This window comes from Vulpes vulpes, chromosome 16 (genome assembly GCF_048418805.1).
Source record: "Vulpes vulpes isolate BD-2025 chromosome 16, VulVul3, whole genome shotgun sequence".
Classification (NCBI taxonomy): Eukaryota; Metazoa; Chordata; class Mammalia; order Carnivora; family Canidae; genus Vulpes; species Vulpes vulpes.
The window spans coordinates 39455871-39475034 of NC_132795.1; the positions used below are offsets into that span (position 1 = coordinate 39455871).

Genomic DNA, 19164 nt, shown 5'->3' on the forward strand with positions numbered 1-19164 from the left:
TGTTTTATTCTTCAACTGACTCCGATCTATTTTCCATCCCCATCATTCCAAGGAAACAGTTCTTAGACATTCCTGTTGCTATACCAAGTGGACATTTTTCTCTTCTTATTTTACTTGACAATGTTAACAGTTGAACCTGCTTTAAAACTTTCTTTTTTTGGCTTATTTTTTTAGCTTTCCTGCTATCTTGACCATTTTTTTGATCTTCTTTTCTAAGTTTTCTTCTTTTCCCAGATCTCTAAGTGTTGGGAGTTTCCCAAGGCCATCTTTTTTTCTCATTCTACCTGTCTTCCTTCCACCTACAGATGATGTCAAGCTGCGACTTGACTTATCATTGATATGTTGATAACTCTCAAATTTGTTTTTGTTTTTATTTTTTTTTATTTTTTTTATTTTTTTTATTATTTATTTATGATAGTCACAGAGAGAGAGAGAGAGGCAGAGACACAGGCAGAGGGAGAAGCAGGCTCCATGCACCGGGAGCCCGACGTGGGATTCGATCCCGGGTCTCCAGGATCGCGCCCTGGGCCAAAGGCAGGCGCCAAACCGCTGCGCCACCCAGGGATCCCGATAACTCTCAAATTTGTATCTTGAATTAAATCCTCTGGTTTTCAGATTTTTATTCCCATCTGTATACTTGTCTACCAGGATATGAACACTACAAATTCAGCATGTGCATGAATTCAGTATCTTCTCTTGCTAAACGGACCTCTTCCCCTAGTATTCTTGTCTAATTAATGATGATAACCCTTCTCAGTTGGTTCCACCATAAACTTGGGAGTAATCCTTAATCTCTTCCTTACCTCCCATGTATAATCTTTAAATAAGTCATGTCAGATCTATTCCATATGTCTTGGATTCTATCCGCATACTTCCATCAGCATTGCTGGTCTATGTTATCCACATTAGTACCATCTCTCAGACGACTATAATAACCTTCTAACTGGTCTCCTTGCATTCAATTTTGTTTCTACTTAGTTGATTCTTTATGAGTCTATATTTAAAAGTTATAATTTTAAAAGATCTCATCAAATTGTTACTCCTTACAAAACTTGGAATGGTTTTCTATTTCTTTTATGGCAATGTCTAAACTCTTCAGTGTAATCTACATGGTCCTTAATAATCTGACCTTTCTCTCGTAAGGCTCTAATGTTCCCTCTCTAGCCACGGTGCTATCTTTTAGTTACTTGACTACATTGAACTCCTTTTTGCCTCAGGGGCTATATGTAAGCTAACACATTTGCTTGAAATGTCCTTTATACCTCTCTTTACTCTGCCTACTTTTAATTTTTTTTAAAGATTTTATTTATTTATTCATGAGATACAGAGAGAGAGAGAGAGGCAGAGACATAGAGGGAGAAGCAGGCTTCCTCTGACGAGCCTGATGTAGGACTCAATCCCAGGACCTCAGGATCATGACCTGAGCCAAAGGCAGATGCTAAAGCACTGAGCCTCCCAGGTGCCCCTACTCTGCCTACTTTGGTTTATTCTTTAAGTCCTAGAATAAATTTTACTTCCTCAGTGAAGTGTTATCTGATACTTCCTGACCACCTTAAGTTACTTTCATACTTCCGGTATTCTTCCTTCTTAAGATTTACCATAATTACAGTTTGTTTTTTGACACTCTTTCTCAATTCTCAAGTCTCTCAGCCCCTTGGTAAACTGCAAGACTCTGTGAGAATAATGATTGTACTCTCTGATGTACTTTAACTTCCAGGGGTCTGGCTCCCAGTAAAAGCATGCAATGAATATTTTTGAAAAAACTTAATAACTGAATACCTTTCAACAAAGTGGAACAGTGACAAATAGTAAAACTAATTTTTTTTGTAGCATTTCATTTAGATAGAAGAAATTCACCGCCGAATAGCTTGACGCCATGTCTAAAGATTCGAAATATGTTTGACCCAGTTATGTAAGTATCACGATCAGAGGTACATGTAATTTTTATTTGGAATATTTGGAATATTCTTATAATCCTATGTCTGTAATTAAATAGTCTCTTTTACCTTTGAATCTCTGCAAAAATGTTAAGCTTTGCTTTTCTTCCTCTTTTGTTAAATTTTAGGCAAAGATTTGACCAAAAGACTTAGATGTATAGTAATTTGCTAAACTTCTACAAATCTTTGTATGTACTGTGAATCCCATAACAGATAAATGCTGAGTCAAATTAATGATACACAGTGATAAACAGTACCCTTTATTAAATGTTTAAGTCTCTTCTGCCAACATTCTTTGCCTCAGTCGGCAATTTAGATAAAAATAACCTGCTATTTTTGAACTTCCAATCTCTAATTGTAAAAATATTTTCTGCAAAGATGTACACGCTTTCTTTCTGTAAGTCGTTTACTTGTTCATGCAATATTTGAGAAACTTTTCTTTCTATGTAATTATAGCAGCACATGCATCTGGAGATTAGCACATAATAATTTTTAGAATTTGCTTCCTAGAGGTGATTGCTTATTTGTCCAGTGATATGATAGGTCAGATTCTGTTTTGTAAAAAGAGTCCAGATAGTGGAAACTGTATTATATATTACATATATAAAATACCCATAAGTCTCCTTTAATAACTCATTTATTTCAAGAAATAGTTGCTATGAGATTCCAAATAAGTGACAACAAAATTGGAAATGTGGAGAAGCACTGTTATATATGTACACAGCCCTCTCCGTTTTGTATAGGTAGACAAAAGCACTTAGCAGTGTGATGATCCCTCTACTGGGAAGTTTACCTCATACCTTAGGGATTAGGAAATCACTGACAGTCCAATATTTTGTTACCTAAGGTGAAGATTTATGATTTAAAGTGTAGCTGCCTTCCCTTTGGCCCACCATCTATATCTCACAAGTGAGTCAAATATGCATTGGTGCAGCAGGAAATCTTAAAGCTCTTAACACTTGCTAGGAGGAGGAAAAAGAAATGACAATAGGTACATAAAATTTCAGACCTAAAAATGACCCCACATTTGTTCTGCTCTGGTAGGCTAATCCTTCACAGCCTCAGCTCTGTACATTCTTATGCTGGGAAGTGAGAGAAGGTCTGGGAATGTGAATGCTAATATTTTAAAAAATCTATCTACTGCTAGTAACAAACATTTACTTAACTACTAATTTTAACAATATGTGGTTTTGAAACTACCCACATTCTGGTAGGATAGATATGTTATAAGAGACAATGGCTTTTTACTGAGTAGGAGTATGGTTGTTGATTTTTGTTTTCATTTTTAGGGAAATAGGGGATCAGTGGCATTTGGCAATTCAAGAAGCAATTTTAGAAAAATGCAATGATAATGATGGCATTGTTCACATTGCAGTAGACAAAAATTCACGTGAGGTAAACTGACTTTTACTATTGAATTCTACATTTTGGATTTGTTGCTACTAAACTAAGACTGTTTCTTTTTTTCTTTCTTTTTCTTTCTTTATTTTTTTTTTAATATCACAGGGTTGTGTATATGTTAAATGTCTGTCTCCAGAATATGCTGGAAAAGCTTTTAAGGCATTACATGGCTCTTGGTTTGATGGTAAGAAGTTTGAGTATTACAAACATTTTAAAAAAACTAATTATGGCATACTGTTTAAGTATACCAGATTTTAAATTAAAGAATTTTAGGTCAGCATTTTTAGAGTAATTATTTAAGATTACTTTATTTGCATATTGTGTTCATATGTCTTTTGCCACAGTTTGTTTTCTATAAATATTAATAAGCACATTTTTACAGATCTAAAATATTATTTTTATCTTACAACAGGGAAATTGGTTACAGTAAAATATTTACGACTAGATAGATATCACCATCGCTTTCCCCAAGCTCTTACTTGCAATACTCCCTTGAAGCCATCAAATAAACATATGAACTCTATGTCTCATCTTCGTCTTCGGACTGGCCTAGCCAATTCTCAAGGAGGTTCCTGAAAAGACTTTCTTCCACTCCTAGGACTGGTATTTACAATAGGAAAATTCCTGTTTGGCTTCCTGTCTTCCTTTTAAATGCTTCTCGTATGTAATATTTTTATTGAATACAGCTCTGTTTGAATGTTCCAGAGATCTTAAGGTTCCAGAGGGACTTAGCAGTGAGGCAGCGATGCTGAGCAAGCAGAACAATTGTTTTGTTCAGTTTTTGGAGCTCAGTTAAGCCAGTGCATTTAAGTTGTGCATGAGGAACATTGACTTTATGAAGCGTTTTCAGATGTGGTGATTGTGTTTTTGCACCACAAGTGTTTGGATAACCACCCAAAAGCATGGTGAAGAGGCTTCTTGTATTTCCATAATTTCATGTGAACTAATGTTGTGAATTTTTGTATACAGTCACCTGCATAGTTCCTTACCAGGCTAATGTGGTAAAACTGTTCATTTCCCAGTTTAACCCTAGGTTTCTATTGCTTGTAAGAGATTCATTTGTTACAGCTGGAATACAGGAAAACTAATTTGGGTTTAGTGGTTCCATTTAAGTGTAGGCGGATGTACATGTACTTCAACTGGCTTTTGTATATATGTATAAATGCTGGTGGTGGCGAAAGTAGTCTTGTTTCGTGAGGATGTCTGCATTAAAGCAGTAAAATAAGCTTCATATTTTATTCATAATCTAATGTGTATATATGTATGTGTATATATGTGTGTATGTGTATATATATGTATGTGTATATGTGTATATATACACACACATATATACATATGGCTGTACTATCACATAGATCAAACAGCCAGACACCTGCAAGTATTAGATACAAGTTTAAAATATCTTTTATAAGTTTTATATAAAAATGTCTGAGTATGATTTTGTGTGGAAGTTCCGATATCAGTTGTAATGGATTCAAATTTATGTGAGCAATAAAGATGCAATTGGCAGATATTGGAAAAGTATTTTGTGAAAAGCTGTATTTATTATAAATACTAGGACTATGACATAGTACTATTGGGATTAAGTCATTTTCCCAATCTATTTATAATTTAATGAAATGTCAGCTCCCCTGTTGTATGTCAAGTTTAAAGCAGGGCATATTGTTGCAGCAAAATGTGTATTTGAAAAATTATATTTGAAATTTTGGGTCATGAAAGCTTGCAATATAGTGAATGCACGAGTGACCGTTGCTTTGTGCCTCGGTATTTACTTTGTTTCAGTAAACTTGCTTTATTACTGTTTATGATTTCAGATTAAAATAGTTGCTGAGCAGAGTTTACTTGTAATGTAACAATTGGCTTTTTTTTTTTAATAACCTGTTGATATATTGATGTCAGTCCAAATGAATATGTGAAACAGCTGGAATTGTACCAATTTTGATTTTGTTTAAAGCTCAGTTTCCTTTTTGTTTGTTTTTTTATTGTACATGTGTTGGGTTTGCAGCATGAACTTGCACAGATAATGCACGTTTTCTGGTTAAGTAAACATGATGCACACTGTTCTGTAACAGAAAACCCTATTGTGCCTTACCTATGTGCTTTTGTGGGCACCATGTTTATGAAGAATAAAAAATGATTTGTTATCTGAAGAGAATAAATTTTAGATTCTCAGTTTATGTCTCAGATGCTAAAGTGTGAAAATATAAATATATATAATATATAAAATAACCAATCTTTCTGTATTTTATGTGCATCATAGTGATTTATCTGAGCTTAGTGACCCCCATCTTGTGACCTGTTGTAAGAGTGAATGTAAAATAGTTGTGGCATTTTAAAAGGTCGCCTTTTGATGCAGATGCATCTTTTTTTTTTTTGCTTCTAAAACATATTTCATGTAAACATTGTACATTTATTATTGTAATATATACTATTATGCAGCTTATTTTACCTGAAACTGTTAAGCCGACCAAGAGCCCTCCCTGCAAGACAGATGGGAATGTGTATAATAACTAGATATTTGAGAAGTTCTGAAGTTTGATGTAATCTGTTACTTGTCCTGTTAAAAAAAAAAAAAAAGGAAAAATTCTAATTAAAAATTTATTAGGTTTTTTTTAAATGCGTCTTGGCTTTAAAAAAACTTTTAAAGTGCCCTGTGTCTTTATTTTTTTTAACATGAAAATAAGTTCCTTTATTTTAAATCTTGGGGATTTGTAAGTACATATATGCTCATAAAGATGGGTGAAGACACTAAAGTTAATTTTAACCATCCATTCCTCAGCATCTTACTTTTCTTTATGAAAATGCCTTTTTCTAACTCTCAAGTGTTTGTATCAAAGTGGGGCAAGACTATCATCTGTGTCACTAAAGCAGCACTGTACATTTTATCATAGCAAGACTTTCTCATAAAAGGAAGCCATTCTTTGACACGTTCTGCTTAAAACTCCTTATCTCATTATAAACCAACAGTTTATGGGCTAGCTACTTTGAATAGCATTGCAATGTGGAGAATTTTTGATAATCAGGTAAAAAGAAGACTTGATTAGTCAGTCGATTGCTAAACTCTTATTGACTGCTAACAAAGATCAGGCATTGTTATGTGTTGGGGATGCAAAGATGAAAAAGGCATGGCCCAAACTTCACGATGGTCACAGTCTAGAGGAAGAACACGGAACAGATAATTAGTGTGGAAAATATAGTGAGAGAAAAAAGCAGAAGAAATTGTACGAGTACAGAGAGGCACTTTATGCATCCTAATAGATGGAGAAGACAGAAGGCAGATGAAATGACAGCTGAGCCATATTTTAATTCAGTTTAACATTTATTAAACACTTCTTAATGAGTATAGATGCAATGATAAGTCTTCTTTCCCTTTAGCCCTTAGGGGAGCTTTTATTCTTATGATGAGCTCATAAAAATTGATATGTGAAACCTGAGTTTTTATTCGTTGGTCTGTAGATTACTGAATACCCTATGAACACTGAAGCCTGATACTTGACTTCATTACATTTTCCATGTATATATTCACTGTTTAGATGACAAGCTGTGAATTCCGAGTGAACAGTGATTTGCTGTATCATATACCCACAATATTTCCTTTAGCAAGATTGACCTTACTGTTCTCAGTCCTCCTAGTAATGTCATGTTACTATAGGTCATCTACATGGCTTCTTCGCCCTTTTTTCCTAGACTTATCTCGGCAAGTCACTTCTTCCAGATGACTCAACAGAGGATGCTAAATCAAGCAGAATTTGGGCAGCCACTCTTTTGGAAAGGATGCTGAGGAACAGGTACTTAAAAACTGAAAATAATTAGAAACTAAAAGTTGTGGTTTTGAAGAAACTGAATGTCCAGATGCTCATTATCTTGGTCCAGTAAGCATGATGAGTACGTACTGCCTCTAAGCTTCATTGGAGAAAATTTATGACCAGAAGTATATCCTGATGGTGGATTTTTATACTGTAGAATCTCTGCTAAGGGTAGCAGGTTAGAGTCATTTTGTTGATTCTTAGATTTTAAAACCAATAGAACCTGTGTACTTAAGTTTACTTTTTCTTCCATGGGTGGATATTGAAGGTTGGCACATGCTCCTGAAATTGAAAAGAAGGTTATTTATGCATAGAGAGCACATGAAAAAAAGATCAGTGAGATACATACAACCTACAGGCAGTGTCTCGTGGTTGAATTACTGAATATAAAAGTGGGCAGTGATCAGATCATGGGTGGCTTTGTGAATCACATTGTGAAGTTGGGATGTTGATAGGTAACGGCAGTTCAGGTGAGGATTTGTTGTGATAAAAAATGGAGAAAGGATTTGACAAGATAAAATGGGAAGGACTTAATTGGATATTGAGAGATAAATTGATGTCCAGTTTTCTAGTGTGAGAATTCTAATAATTGCAGCATTTAGATGGAAAAGATGTTAATTGAAATTTTGGACGTTTTAAAGTTGAGATGCTTATGGGAATATTCAGGTGGATGTTCCCAGCAGGTGATTAGATTTCTAATTCTATGGTATTTTGAGAAAAAGATCTGAGCTAGGGATACAATTTGGGTGTTAAAACCATGAAAGTAAATTAGATAACCCAGAAAACAAACGAGAAAATCCATATAGAGACAGAAATTTAGTTCATTGCCAATTCTTCCATACTTAATTGTATGGTGGGGATAGTGGAAGGTATTAAGGAAAACTTGAAACAAATTAAGAAGGTGGAATTTGAAAAGGTCTTTGGGGTCAGGTTAAAGTGGAAATTTAGTATGACTATCACATTCCTGACTTGGGCAACTTGTTAGATGGTGATGACTTTCCCTAAATTATGGGTTACTGGAGAGGGGAGCAAGAGGCCAATCAGGGTGCTAGATAAGATTTCTCAGAATTATAGCAGTTAAAATAATCCTCTGACTTATCTAGGACTTTGTTGGAGGAAGGCACAAGAGGGAGTTGTTTGAGACCCTCTCTCCTTGTCAAAAAACAGAATTGTTAACTTAATGTTCTGGCATTATCTGTGGTTCTCAGATATTGATTAGAAATTTTCCTGAATTGTAGAAAAATGAGATGTTGAGTAGATCTGGAAACCTATGATTGCCAAAGGAACAAATACAAAAATTGGCTTTTAATAGAACTGTTCACAAGTGGTTTGCCATATATCCAAGAGTAGAAACTTACTTAAAGCTATATATTATACAGCCTTTGTAAACTAGTCAGGTTTTCCAGGCCTGGAATCATTTTTGGTGATTCATTTCTGCTTTGATCTGTTGAATTAATTTAAAATTTTAACTTTTAAGGGTCAGTGCTATTTTTGTATTTCCACATGGTGCAGTACTTCTTTTACCAAACAACAACAACAAAAAAACCCCTACTAATGTGGAGATTTTAGTGGCTTTTTATTTCTTACTGAATAATAGTCAATTTTAAGTTGGTATTCAAGGCCTGCTTTTATTGAGACCAGTGCTTGTCCAATAGAAGTATGTCATGAATAGTTTAAAATGTCATGATGGCCACATTAAAAAAAGTTTAAAAAAAAAAAGGTAAAGTTAACTTTAGTACATTTTATTTGATCTTATATATTCAGGATATTATATCAGCATGTAATAAAAAAATTTTATTAATGGGTTATTTTATATTAAGCTTTAAAATCTGGAATATATATTAAACTTACCACTAGGGTGACCCTGTGTTGTAGGACTTAAAGTGCTAAACTTTCACAGTTGGTCACCTTACTTAACAGCCCATCTCCATTCAGATGCTACATTTTCACTGAAAATACTTGATATATATATTTAGATTTCATAACCTCTACGGTTGGAAAAATTAGATTCACATACCCGAGTTCTTCCTCACATACGTAAAAGTTTTCCTATAACTGAATCAAGGTGTCAGTTCTTAGGTTTACATTAATTCACATTAAAACTTCAGTTCTTCAGTCATAGTAGCCATACTTAACATGCTTGGCATTCATGTGTAGCCAGTATCAACCATGGTGACAGTGCAGATCTAGACCAACCTGTACCTGTCTTGGTGAATCCTACTTATCCTGCCATTGTGCTCCAGCTAAACTGCACTGGTTGGCTTTTGGGGACATAACCTATCCTTTGCTTGGTTCTACCTGTACTGGCACTGTTCTTACTGTTCTTTTTGCTTGAAACAATATTTCCTGATTCTGTATACCCACATCTTGCCCATCCTCAAATATGTTACACAAATGTCTCCTCCAGAAAGTGTTGTTGACTATTTCTGGCTCTAAGTAATTTCTTCCACATGCATTTCTGAAATACTTGATTTGCACTTCTTTTACTGTTACAGAGCTTTCTGTCTTGTATTACAGTGTTTTCAGTCTGTTCCAGTTTGTCTTCTGTACTCATCATTCCTCTGAAATTGCTCCTCTGGAGCACCAAAAAACTTCCTTTTGTCAAATTCAAGATTCATTTCTATACCTTCCATCTTTCTTGAACCCTTATCACCATCGTCATTTATGATCATTGCTTCTTTTTTTACTTAAACATTTTTTTGTTCTGAAATAACTCACACATATAAGAATATAATGAAAGTGTATATTTTACTTACATTTTGAAGCACCTCTTTGCCTTTGCCTCATGCTTCTCTCCCCTTCCCAACTCCCAGATAACCATTATTCTGAATTGTGTGTTAATAGTTATTTTTCAATACAGTTTACCACATTAGTATGTGTGTCTAAATACTATATTGTTTCTTGCTGCTTTTGACCTCTCTGTGAATAGAATCATATGTATACTTCAGTGACTTTTTTTGTTCAACATTGTTTTAGCTCTCATTCATTGTCATGGCTGTATAGTATTCTTTGTAAAATACACCACAGTTTATTCAAGTACCAATGGACATTGAGATTGTTCTCAGTTTTTTCCTATTATAAATAAGGTTGCTATGAATATTCACTCTTGAACATGTCTTTTATTATACTCAGAACATGTCGTTCTCAAGTCAACAGCATCAATATCAAATGGTAACTTGTTATTCCAAGCAAATTACTGGGCCCCACCTAGACTTAACTGAATCAGAAACTTTGGAGTTGGGTGCCTTGTATTCTCTGTTTTCACAAATCCTCCAGCCAATCCTGATACACATTCATGTTTAGAGAACCATTGGTGTAAAAGTACCCTTTGTAAGATTAATTTGTGTCTCCTGATTATGATTTTTTGCTTACATATACTTGAAATAGTTTTTTCTTCTTATTTTCTGTGACATTTGAGAAAATCTGGTGAGCAAATGGTTTACACCTGACCTAAGGTGAGTAGGCTCTGAAAAATACACAGAGAAAACCTGTCACATACACTCCATGGCTAAACTCTCTCAAGGCTTTGACAGATCCATAACCTGGTACTATTTCCTTTGATGATCATTGACCTGCTTTAGGACATTCTGCTCAGTCTAACCTTTTGCTAGCTGCCATCTAATCAGTTTACCAAAAAACGACATAAACAACACATAACTGTTGCTAGACTGTACTTTGTTTCCTTTGTCTTCTCACCTCTTTCCTATGGTGGTGGGGGTTTTTTGTTTGTTTTTGTCTTTGGTAAGTTTTTCACTGTCTACCTCATGTGATTAAATTTCCATGCAAATAACTAAATATCTGTGAGTTATTCTTTTACACCCCACAATTCTGTTTTTCTTCTACTAGACTTGTTACCCCTTTTCATTTTCATCTACCAGGTCTTCCTCCTTTGCTTACTCTTAATATTGAAGTGCCCTGGGCCTTCATCTGAGCTCCTCTGCTGTCCTCTGCCTAGATGTTTTCTCTGGGTGATCTTACCCAGGCTTAATGAATGACCCCCAAATTACTGTCCTCCAGCTTGGCTCCTCCCTTAGGTTCAGAGTATACTCAGCTCACTACTTGATACAGCCATTTGGATGACTAAAGGTTTTTCAAATTTTATATACCAAAAAACAAAACAAAACAAAAACTCTGATTTCCATGCTTCTTTGCCTCCAAGCCCGTTCTTCCTCTACTCTTACTTTCTCAGTATATGATACCACATTATGTCAGTTGCTGAAGCCAAATTTCTAGAAGTTCTCTCTTTTCAATTCCTATATTCAGTAATTCCTTTCAGCTCTCCTATCTATCTATCTATCTATCTATCTATCTATCTATCTATCTCTGATCTATCCATTCTCTTGACACCGTCATGATGTCTTGTCTGGACTGCTGCAAAAGCCTAAGTGGGTCGCCTTGTTCCCTGCCCAGCTGTAATTCATATTCCATGCGGGAACCAAAGTTGTCTTCAAAAACAGGTATCAGAACATGTCCCTCCTTAAAATACAATCCTCCAATGGTTCCCACTGCATTTAGAGTGAAGTCCAAATTTTTTGCTAGGGCCTTCAAGGCCCTAAGTGAACTGGCCTACGCCCATTTCTTCAAATATTTCTTCTATCATGCCTCTTCCACTCTGGTTTACTTTCTGTTCCCTAATCTACTTTCCACCCTAGGGCCTTCATCTGTTCTTACTTTCTGGAATGCTGTTGCCCTGGGCCTAGGTCTTCACATGTGATAATGTTCAACTTTCGTATTTTTTCTTTTGTTCATGTTTTTGGTGCCTAAGAAAGGGTTGCCTAATTCAAGCCTGATGCGGGACTTGATCCCCAGACCCAGGGATCACACCCTGAATCAAAGGCAGATGCTCAACCTCTGAGCCACCCAGTGTCCCATGTATATATAGAACTTTTAGATTGTTCATTACCAGTGCATAGAATACACTTGATTTTTGTATATTGATCTTGGGTCCTGCTACCTTGTTGAATTTGTTCTAACAGGCTTTAAGTGAATTCCCTACATAAATTTCCTATTTATAAGATCATGTTATCAGCATGTATAGTTTTATTTATTCTTAGTGCTCCCTCTTTTTCTTAGATGCCCCCCTCTTTTCCTCTAGTTGCCCTGATGAGAACCTCTAATACAATGTCTTGTGTGGCAAGAGCACATATCCTTGTCTTGTTCCTGATCTGAGGGGAAGAACATTTAGTCTTTCGCCATTAAGTATAATGTTAGCTGTGGGTATGTTGTGTTTTCATTTACATTGATCTCAAAATATATTCTTACTTCTCTATCATATTGCGGAAGTTTCCTTCTATATTTTGGTTGTTTGTTTTTATCATGAAGGGCTGTTGGATTTTGTCAAATGCTTTTTCTGTGTCTATTGAGATGATCATGTGATTTTGGTCCTTTATTCTGTTGATAATGAGGATTGATTTTCAAATGCTAAACCGACCTTTCACTCAAGTCATAGGTCATGATCATGTATAATCCTTTTTATATGTTGCTGGATTTGGTTTGCTAGTACTTGGTTGAGAATTTTTGTGTCTGTATTCATAAGAGATATTTTGTCTCCAGTTTTCTTCTTTTATGAAATCTTTGTCTGATTTTGGTTCACAGTTTACTGATTTCAAAATGAATTGGGAAGTAGTTCCTCCTATTTTTGGAACCATAGTGAAAAGCCAGCATTAATTTCATTTTATTTTTATTTATTTAATTTTAAAAGTTTTAACCTAAATTCCAGTTAGTTAACATAGTGTAATATTAGTTTTATGTGTACAACATAGTGATTCAACAATTCATGCATCACCCGGTACTCAATCCAAGTCACTTCCCTCATCAAATATTTAACCCATCCCCTCACTGACCTCCCCTCTGGTAACTGTTCTCTATCATTAAGAGTCTGTTTCTTGGTCCACCCCTTTTTTCCCCTTTATTTTGTTTCTTAATTCCACAATGAAATTGAATCATATAGTATTTTCCTTTCTTGGACTGACTTATTTCACTTAGCAGTATACTCTAGCTCCATCCATGTCATTGCAAATGGAAAGATTTCATTATATTTGTTCAGTAGAATTCACCATTGATGTCATCAGGCCTAGGCCTCGGGTAGGTTTTTTTTTTTTTTTTAATATTTATTTATTTATTCATGAAGGACACAGAGAGAGAGGTGCAGAGACACAGGCAGAGGGAGAAGCAGGCTCCATGCAGGGAGCCTGAGGTGGGACTCGATCCTATGGCTCCAGGATCACGCCCTGGGCCAAAGGTGGTGCTAAACCTCCGAGCCACCCAGGCTGCCCCACTCGGGTAGGTTTTTGATTACTAAATCAATGTTTTCACTTGTTAAAGGTCTCTTCAAATTTTCTCTTTCTTAGGAGGTCAGTTTTAGTAGTTTGTGTCCTAGGAATTTTTACATTTCATCTATTAATTTCTTGGCATATATAGAGTTGTTCATAGCATTCCCTTACAATCATCTTTATTTCCGTAATGTTAGTAGTAATGCCTGTTCTCTACTCTTGTTAATCATTTGAGTCTTCTCTCCTTTTTTCTTGGTCAGTCTAACTACAAGTTTATCAATTTTGTTGATATTTTCAAAGAATTTTTGGTTTTGCGGATGTCTATTATTGTTCTATTCCCCATGTCATTAATTTCTACTCTAGTCTATTATTTCCTTCTTTCTACTTGTTTTATTTTGCTCTTCTTTTTCCAGTGTAGTTTTAGGTGAAAGTTTATTGATTTGAGGTTTTTTTGTTTTTGTTTTTTTGTTTTTTAGTATGGGAATGTACAGCTAAATAGCTAAATGTTTTCTCCTAAGCACTGCTTTAGCTGCATCCCTTAAGTTTTGTTGTATGGGTCTTCATTTTCATTTACCTCAAAGTATTCTAATTTTCTTTCGGTTTCTTTTCTGACCCATTGGTTATTTAGAAGTTTGCTGTTTTGCTTCCATGTATTTGTGAATTTCCCATATTTCTTTTGGTTACTGATTTCTAATTTCACTCCATGTGATTAGAAAACATGTTTCATTTGATTTCAGTCCTCACAAACTTATTTTTTTTTACGATTTATTTATTTTAGAGAGAGAGTACGAGTCTGAGCAGGGGGAGAGCCGGGGTGGTGGTGGGAATCCTCAAACCAGTTCCCCACTGAGTGCAGAGCCCAGTGTGGGGCTCAATCCCAGGACCATGAGATCATGACCTGACCCAAAACCAAGAGTTGGATGCTTAACCAACTGAGCCACCCAAGCGCCCCCCTCCTTAAACTTTTTGAGGTTTATTTTATGGCCTAGTATTTGGTCTGTCCTGAAGAATGTTACATGTAAACTTAAGAATATATATTTTGCTGTTAAAAACTAGGTCACCAGGCATCAACAGATATTCTTTGGGCCATAACTGCCTCCCATACTTGATCACATCCTTGATTTTCTGCTTTTATTTTTGACCTCTAAGGATTTTCCTTGCATTAATTTACTTAAAAAGATGTTTTTCATGTTTATTACCAATACAAAAGATGTTTTATAATGGGAGGCTTATTTAGGATATCTTGTTCCATTCTGTTGCTAGAAATAAGTTCTTACCTTACTCCTTCCTTAATGCCTCTGTCTTTGAAAAATCACTTGTGTTCTTTAAGGAAAAGTAATCTGGCTCTAGAGATAGTCTTTTTTAGATGGTGATTTGATAGATAGGTACACTGATACCACCTATGAATAAATTCAACAAGAAATACGTAAGACCTATGTGAGGAAACATTGCTAATAGAGATCAAGAAAAACAAAGAAATGGTTGTTTGTCAGTTGCTGAAGCCAAATTTTTCTTGATAGACTGAATATAGCAAAATTCTTCCTAAATTAGTAAAGAGATTTAGTGAATTCCAATAAAATTTCAATAGTTTAAATTCATGTCCAGGGATTTTAAATGAATTTCTAGGATATCAGATGGATGGATGAATAAGAAAGAGTAAGTTTTTAAAATTAAAATATTGAAAAGGAGAGACTGGCCCTATCAGATATTAAAGCAAATTAAATCTATGTTAACACAGTTATACAGATAATATAACCAGACAATATATCTTGAAACAGATAATTACTGAGGATAACGAATACCAGAAGGTCACTTAAATCAGGGAACAAATTTTCTTTTTTTTTTTTTAATAAATATTTTATTTATTTATTCATGGGAGACACACACTGAAAGGCAGAGACACAGGCTAATAGAGAAGCAGGCTCTATGCAGGGAGCCCGATGTGGGACTTGATCCTGGGACTCCAGGATCACACCCTGGGCCGAAGGGGAGCACTCAACCGCTGAGCCATCCAGGCATCCCAGGGACCAAATTTTCATAATAAATAGTTTTACTAAAACTTTAACTTGAAATTTTTTAAAATTATAAAAATTCATTTTCTATTTGACAAAGTTAACATAAATATTTGACTCAAGTAATTTTTTGGCATTTTTTCTTGACAAAATTACTTGAAACATGAAATAATTTTCACTTCATGTTTGATTTCTACTCTTTAATTGAATGATTTTACAAAAATATCCTAGACTTCATTTTTGCAAGGGTTACTCTGTAATCACATCATTCTTTTATACACTTCTTGTGCCATTGCCCTTTTGGCCTTGGCTTCTGCCCTTTGATTGCTAACTAGACTAACACATTCTGTAGCTGTGTTCATGATTTGAATAGTTCTCCATCATGTTTATCAACATCATGAAATCCTACATATTTTGTGAGATTTGCTAGTTCACTTTGTAATGGGTGTTCATTGCACTTGCGTTGCATTTTAGAATGACAGTCTGCAGGACACTGGCAAATAACAGGCATGAACACAGATGATAACTGTGAAGCAGAAAAGGATACTAGAGGAAGCGTAGACTTCTTGTGAGAGTATTTTATGTTATGATTCAACACCAGTAACAGATTACATGGTCAATAAATACTTGAATTATGAGGACACTTTGGTATATAAGGATTCAGTGTATGATAAAGGTGACTTTATTTTTAAAAAAATGTTTAAGGTGACTTTTAAAAATTAGCAGGGAAAGTGTCATTTTCTACAAGAAAAAAGAGAAAAAAGCCGTAATGTAACTAATGCCAGGGCCTTTGGCTCCTGCAACTGTGTCTCCTTTGAAGAGGTATAGACCCTTGGCTTATAGCAATTTAGAAGACTATAGTGACCAGATACTTCCACATTGTGGGAGTCACTCAGTTTCCTTAGATTAACTTGCCTGAGAGAGGATATCTTTTGCAAAGGTTTCTTTCATAAGTCCCAATAACACAAGTGTTGAGTTGTTCAGTATCTCCTCCTTATCTCAGCAAGGTCCAGAACAAAAGGGCAGGGGGATGGTTTCCTGATGCTTATTTTATTCAATCATAGTTGGGTTTCTCTACATCATTCCTGGGCATCTGTTTTCTAGAACCCTCGCAACATATCAGTGGAGTAGGGAATTTTATCAGAACACGATAAGTAGCAGAGCTGTTCTGAAAAAGACCTTCTCAAGTGGTATGCCACAAATGGGTTACAGATGTGCTAATATGCCCTGTGTGGTGGAGCTCAAGGCCTCCTTAACTCTGGCAGTTGTTATGTAGCCTCTTCTGTTTAACTGTGCACCGTACAATGATTTTCCTTTTCTTTCTGTGCCATGAATCAAAAAAAGTTTGGGGAGCACTGTTCTAAGCAATTAGCTGCAAACAATGGGAACATGAATAATATCATTATACAAACAGAGTCATTTGGTTTATGGAAGAAAATAGCAGATTGTAGCAAAAAATGGATGAGGGGGCAGATTAGACTTTTTTCCTGAATCTTTGAATTCACTCCAGTTTTATTTTCACTTCAGACTATAACCTCAGTTTAGTATCAGCCTTGTGTAGTTTTCACCTGTTCCTAGTCCTTTACACATACCCAGATAAATTCCAGGAGGAATAAAGAGTTGAGAAATAGTCATAAAATAGCTAAAAAATCAGAGGAAAACATTTGATACAGGGTTTAGCACAGAAACAAAGAGGTCAGAAAAAAAAATGCTGCATGTGGTTATATTAAAACAAAAACAACCAGTATATCTACAAAGTCTAAGAACAAATTAAAAAACAAGCAAATGGAAAATGGAAAGATACTAGCAGTAGCAGCATATATGATTTGCAATACTTTTCTACAAATAAAAATTATTTTAACATTAAAAAGACTAACATCCCAATAGAAAATAGCCAAATGACATCAGGGGATGATCCACAAATGAAGAGCTGCAAACGATCAATAAATACATGAAACATTCAGCCATAGACATAAATGCAAATTAATTAACAATTGAGGAAGTTACATAAGAAATTTGACAGATTTAATTTTAGTTTAGAGGAAATAGGCCTCTTACATAAATGCTGGTAGTTGTATAAAGTGATGAGTTTTTAATAGATCAATTTGGCAATACATTTAAAAAATATTTTAATCTCTATACCCTTTGATCTTGTTTTAATTTAGGAGTTTATTCTGAAGAAATGATCAGAAATGACATGAAGATATGTGAAAATCATATTACAGCCTTATACTGTGATAAAAATGAGATGCAATTGAAATCTACAAAAATGAAAATGGATTATGAATTATGATGGAATCCTGGGCAATCATTAAAATATCTTTGAAAATAAGGTATGGAAAATATTGTCCATGTGCTGCTTAAATTGCATGTTTATTATTTCAAATATACTGTATTTCATATAAGATAGTTGGAAGAGGCATCATTTTCTCTGGCACTAAGAAAGAAAACCACAACAAAAATAACACCCAAGATAGGAATTCTGATGGAAGACCCTGGCATAAAGCTAGGCAGAGTCAGGATAAATGAAAACTGGACTTGTCTCTGGAAAGGGATGGCAAAGAAACAGCTGGTCCTCATTCAGGGTGTGGTTCCAATTCCTACCACCAACCACCATGACCCAGAAAACTTCAAGCAAAGAGAAAATGTGTTCACAGTTGCTAGTTCCCCCAGGTAGAAGCAAACATCAGTCCCCGGGCAGAAGTTGGACTTCATGCAGATAGACAGCATTTTTTTTAATCTTTTGTAACTTTGTCAGTAATTTTTGTCTGATTTTTTTAAAGGCACCATTGATTATAAAGTGAATTTCTATATTAGAATTGTTAGAAATGAAAAATTGCGTCTAGAGTGAAAGGAGTATGGTATATACATGCAACTGGAGAGAAATACTCGGAATTTAGTAGTGAAGTCCAATCTGTTGGATTACATATGTATTTTACAAAACTTCTCCATGAGCATTTATTATATATATATATATATATATATATAAATGTTTACCTTAATTAGGATTCCCATATTATTTTTAGTCCATTTTCTTAATTTGATCTCCTCTGTTAGTATATTTTGAATCATTACCAACCTTTGGCAGTGAAGCTGAGGCATTTTAGACTTTTTATAATTTCAGCACTTTGGAAAAGAGCTATGTTTATTTTGGCTGCAGACCTGTGGGTTGTTACTATTAGCAGGTGTATGAAAATTGTTCCAAAACACTGGATCCCTGCATTGAGAGAGAAAAAAAGGAAAAAGGAGGAGTGTTTAAGAGTACTCTGGTGTGAAGCCCATCCTTAAACTTCAGCTTTGACACAGTAGTTGTATGATTCTAGGCAAGTTATTTAAGTAGTCTAAGACTCAGTTTCCTCATTTTTAAAATGATAATGATTGTATAGTCGAGAGAATGAAATAAAATAATGTAAAATGTCCATCATATAACATCCCGGTTACCATTTCCAAATCAAGGTCTGTGAGACCCAACTGCTTGAAAATATGCTTTATTTTTAACATCTCTTTGCTCTTCTTCATTGTAGTAATTCTTAACTAATGAGACCTTTGAAAATTGATAAGCTCTTCAGTGCTTCCCTTTTTAAAAATGACATATTCCCTATCCCAGCAAGTAGAAAAGGAGGATGCATTCCTGAATAGCATAACCTTGATGCAGAAAACAGAAAAGGAAAAATCATAGTCCAGTCTCATTGAACAAAAGATGCAAAAATCCCCAAACAAACCAAAATGGCCAGCA

At 35.0% G+C, this 19164-nt stretch overlaps 1 protein-coding gene across 3 annotated transcripts in view; it reads left to right on the top strand.

The window, feature by feature from the left end:
- LEMD3 (LEM domain containing 3) overlaps window positions 1–19164 on the top strand; it is a 73400-nt gene that overhangs the window by 53159 nt on the left and 1077 nt on the right. For 2 of the 3 annotated variants that reach the window (XM_072741679.1, XM_072741678.1), the window contains 4 exons: window positions 1831–1912; window positions 3227–3332; window positions 3444–3522; window positions 3751–5955. In XM_072741679.1, the coding sequence (XP_072597780.1) occupies window positions 1831–1912; window positions 3227–3332; window positions 3444–3522; window positions 3751–3914 (431 nt within the window). In that variant the 3' untranslated portion in view covers window positions 3915–5955. Of the gene's footprint in view, window positions 1–1830; window positions 1913–3226; window positions 3333–3443; window positions 3523–3750; window positions 5956–7025; window positions 7127–17593; window positions 17762–19164 lie in introns of those variants that run through there. The other variant, XR_011997849.1, reaches the window with a different exon arrangement.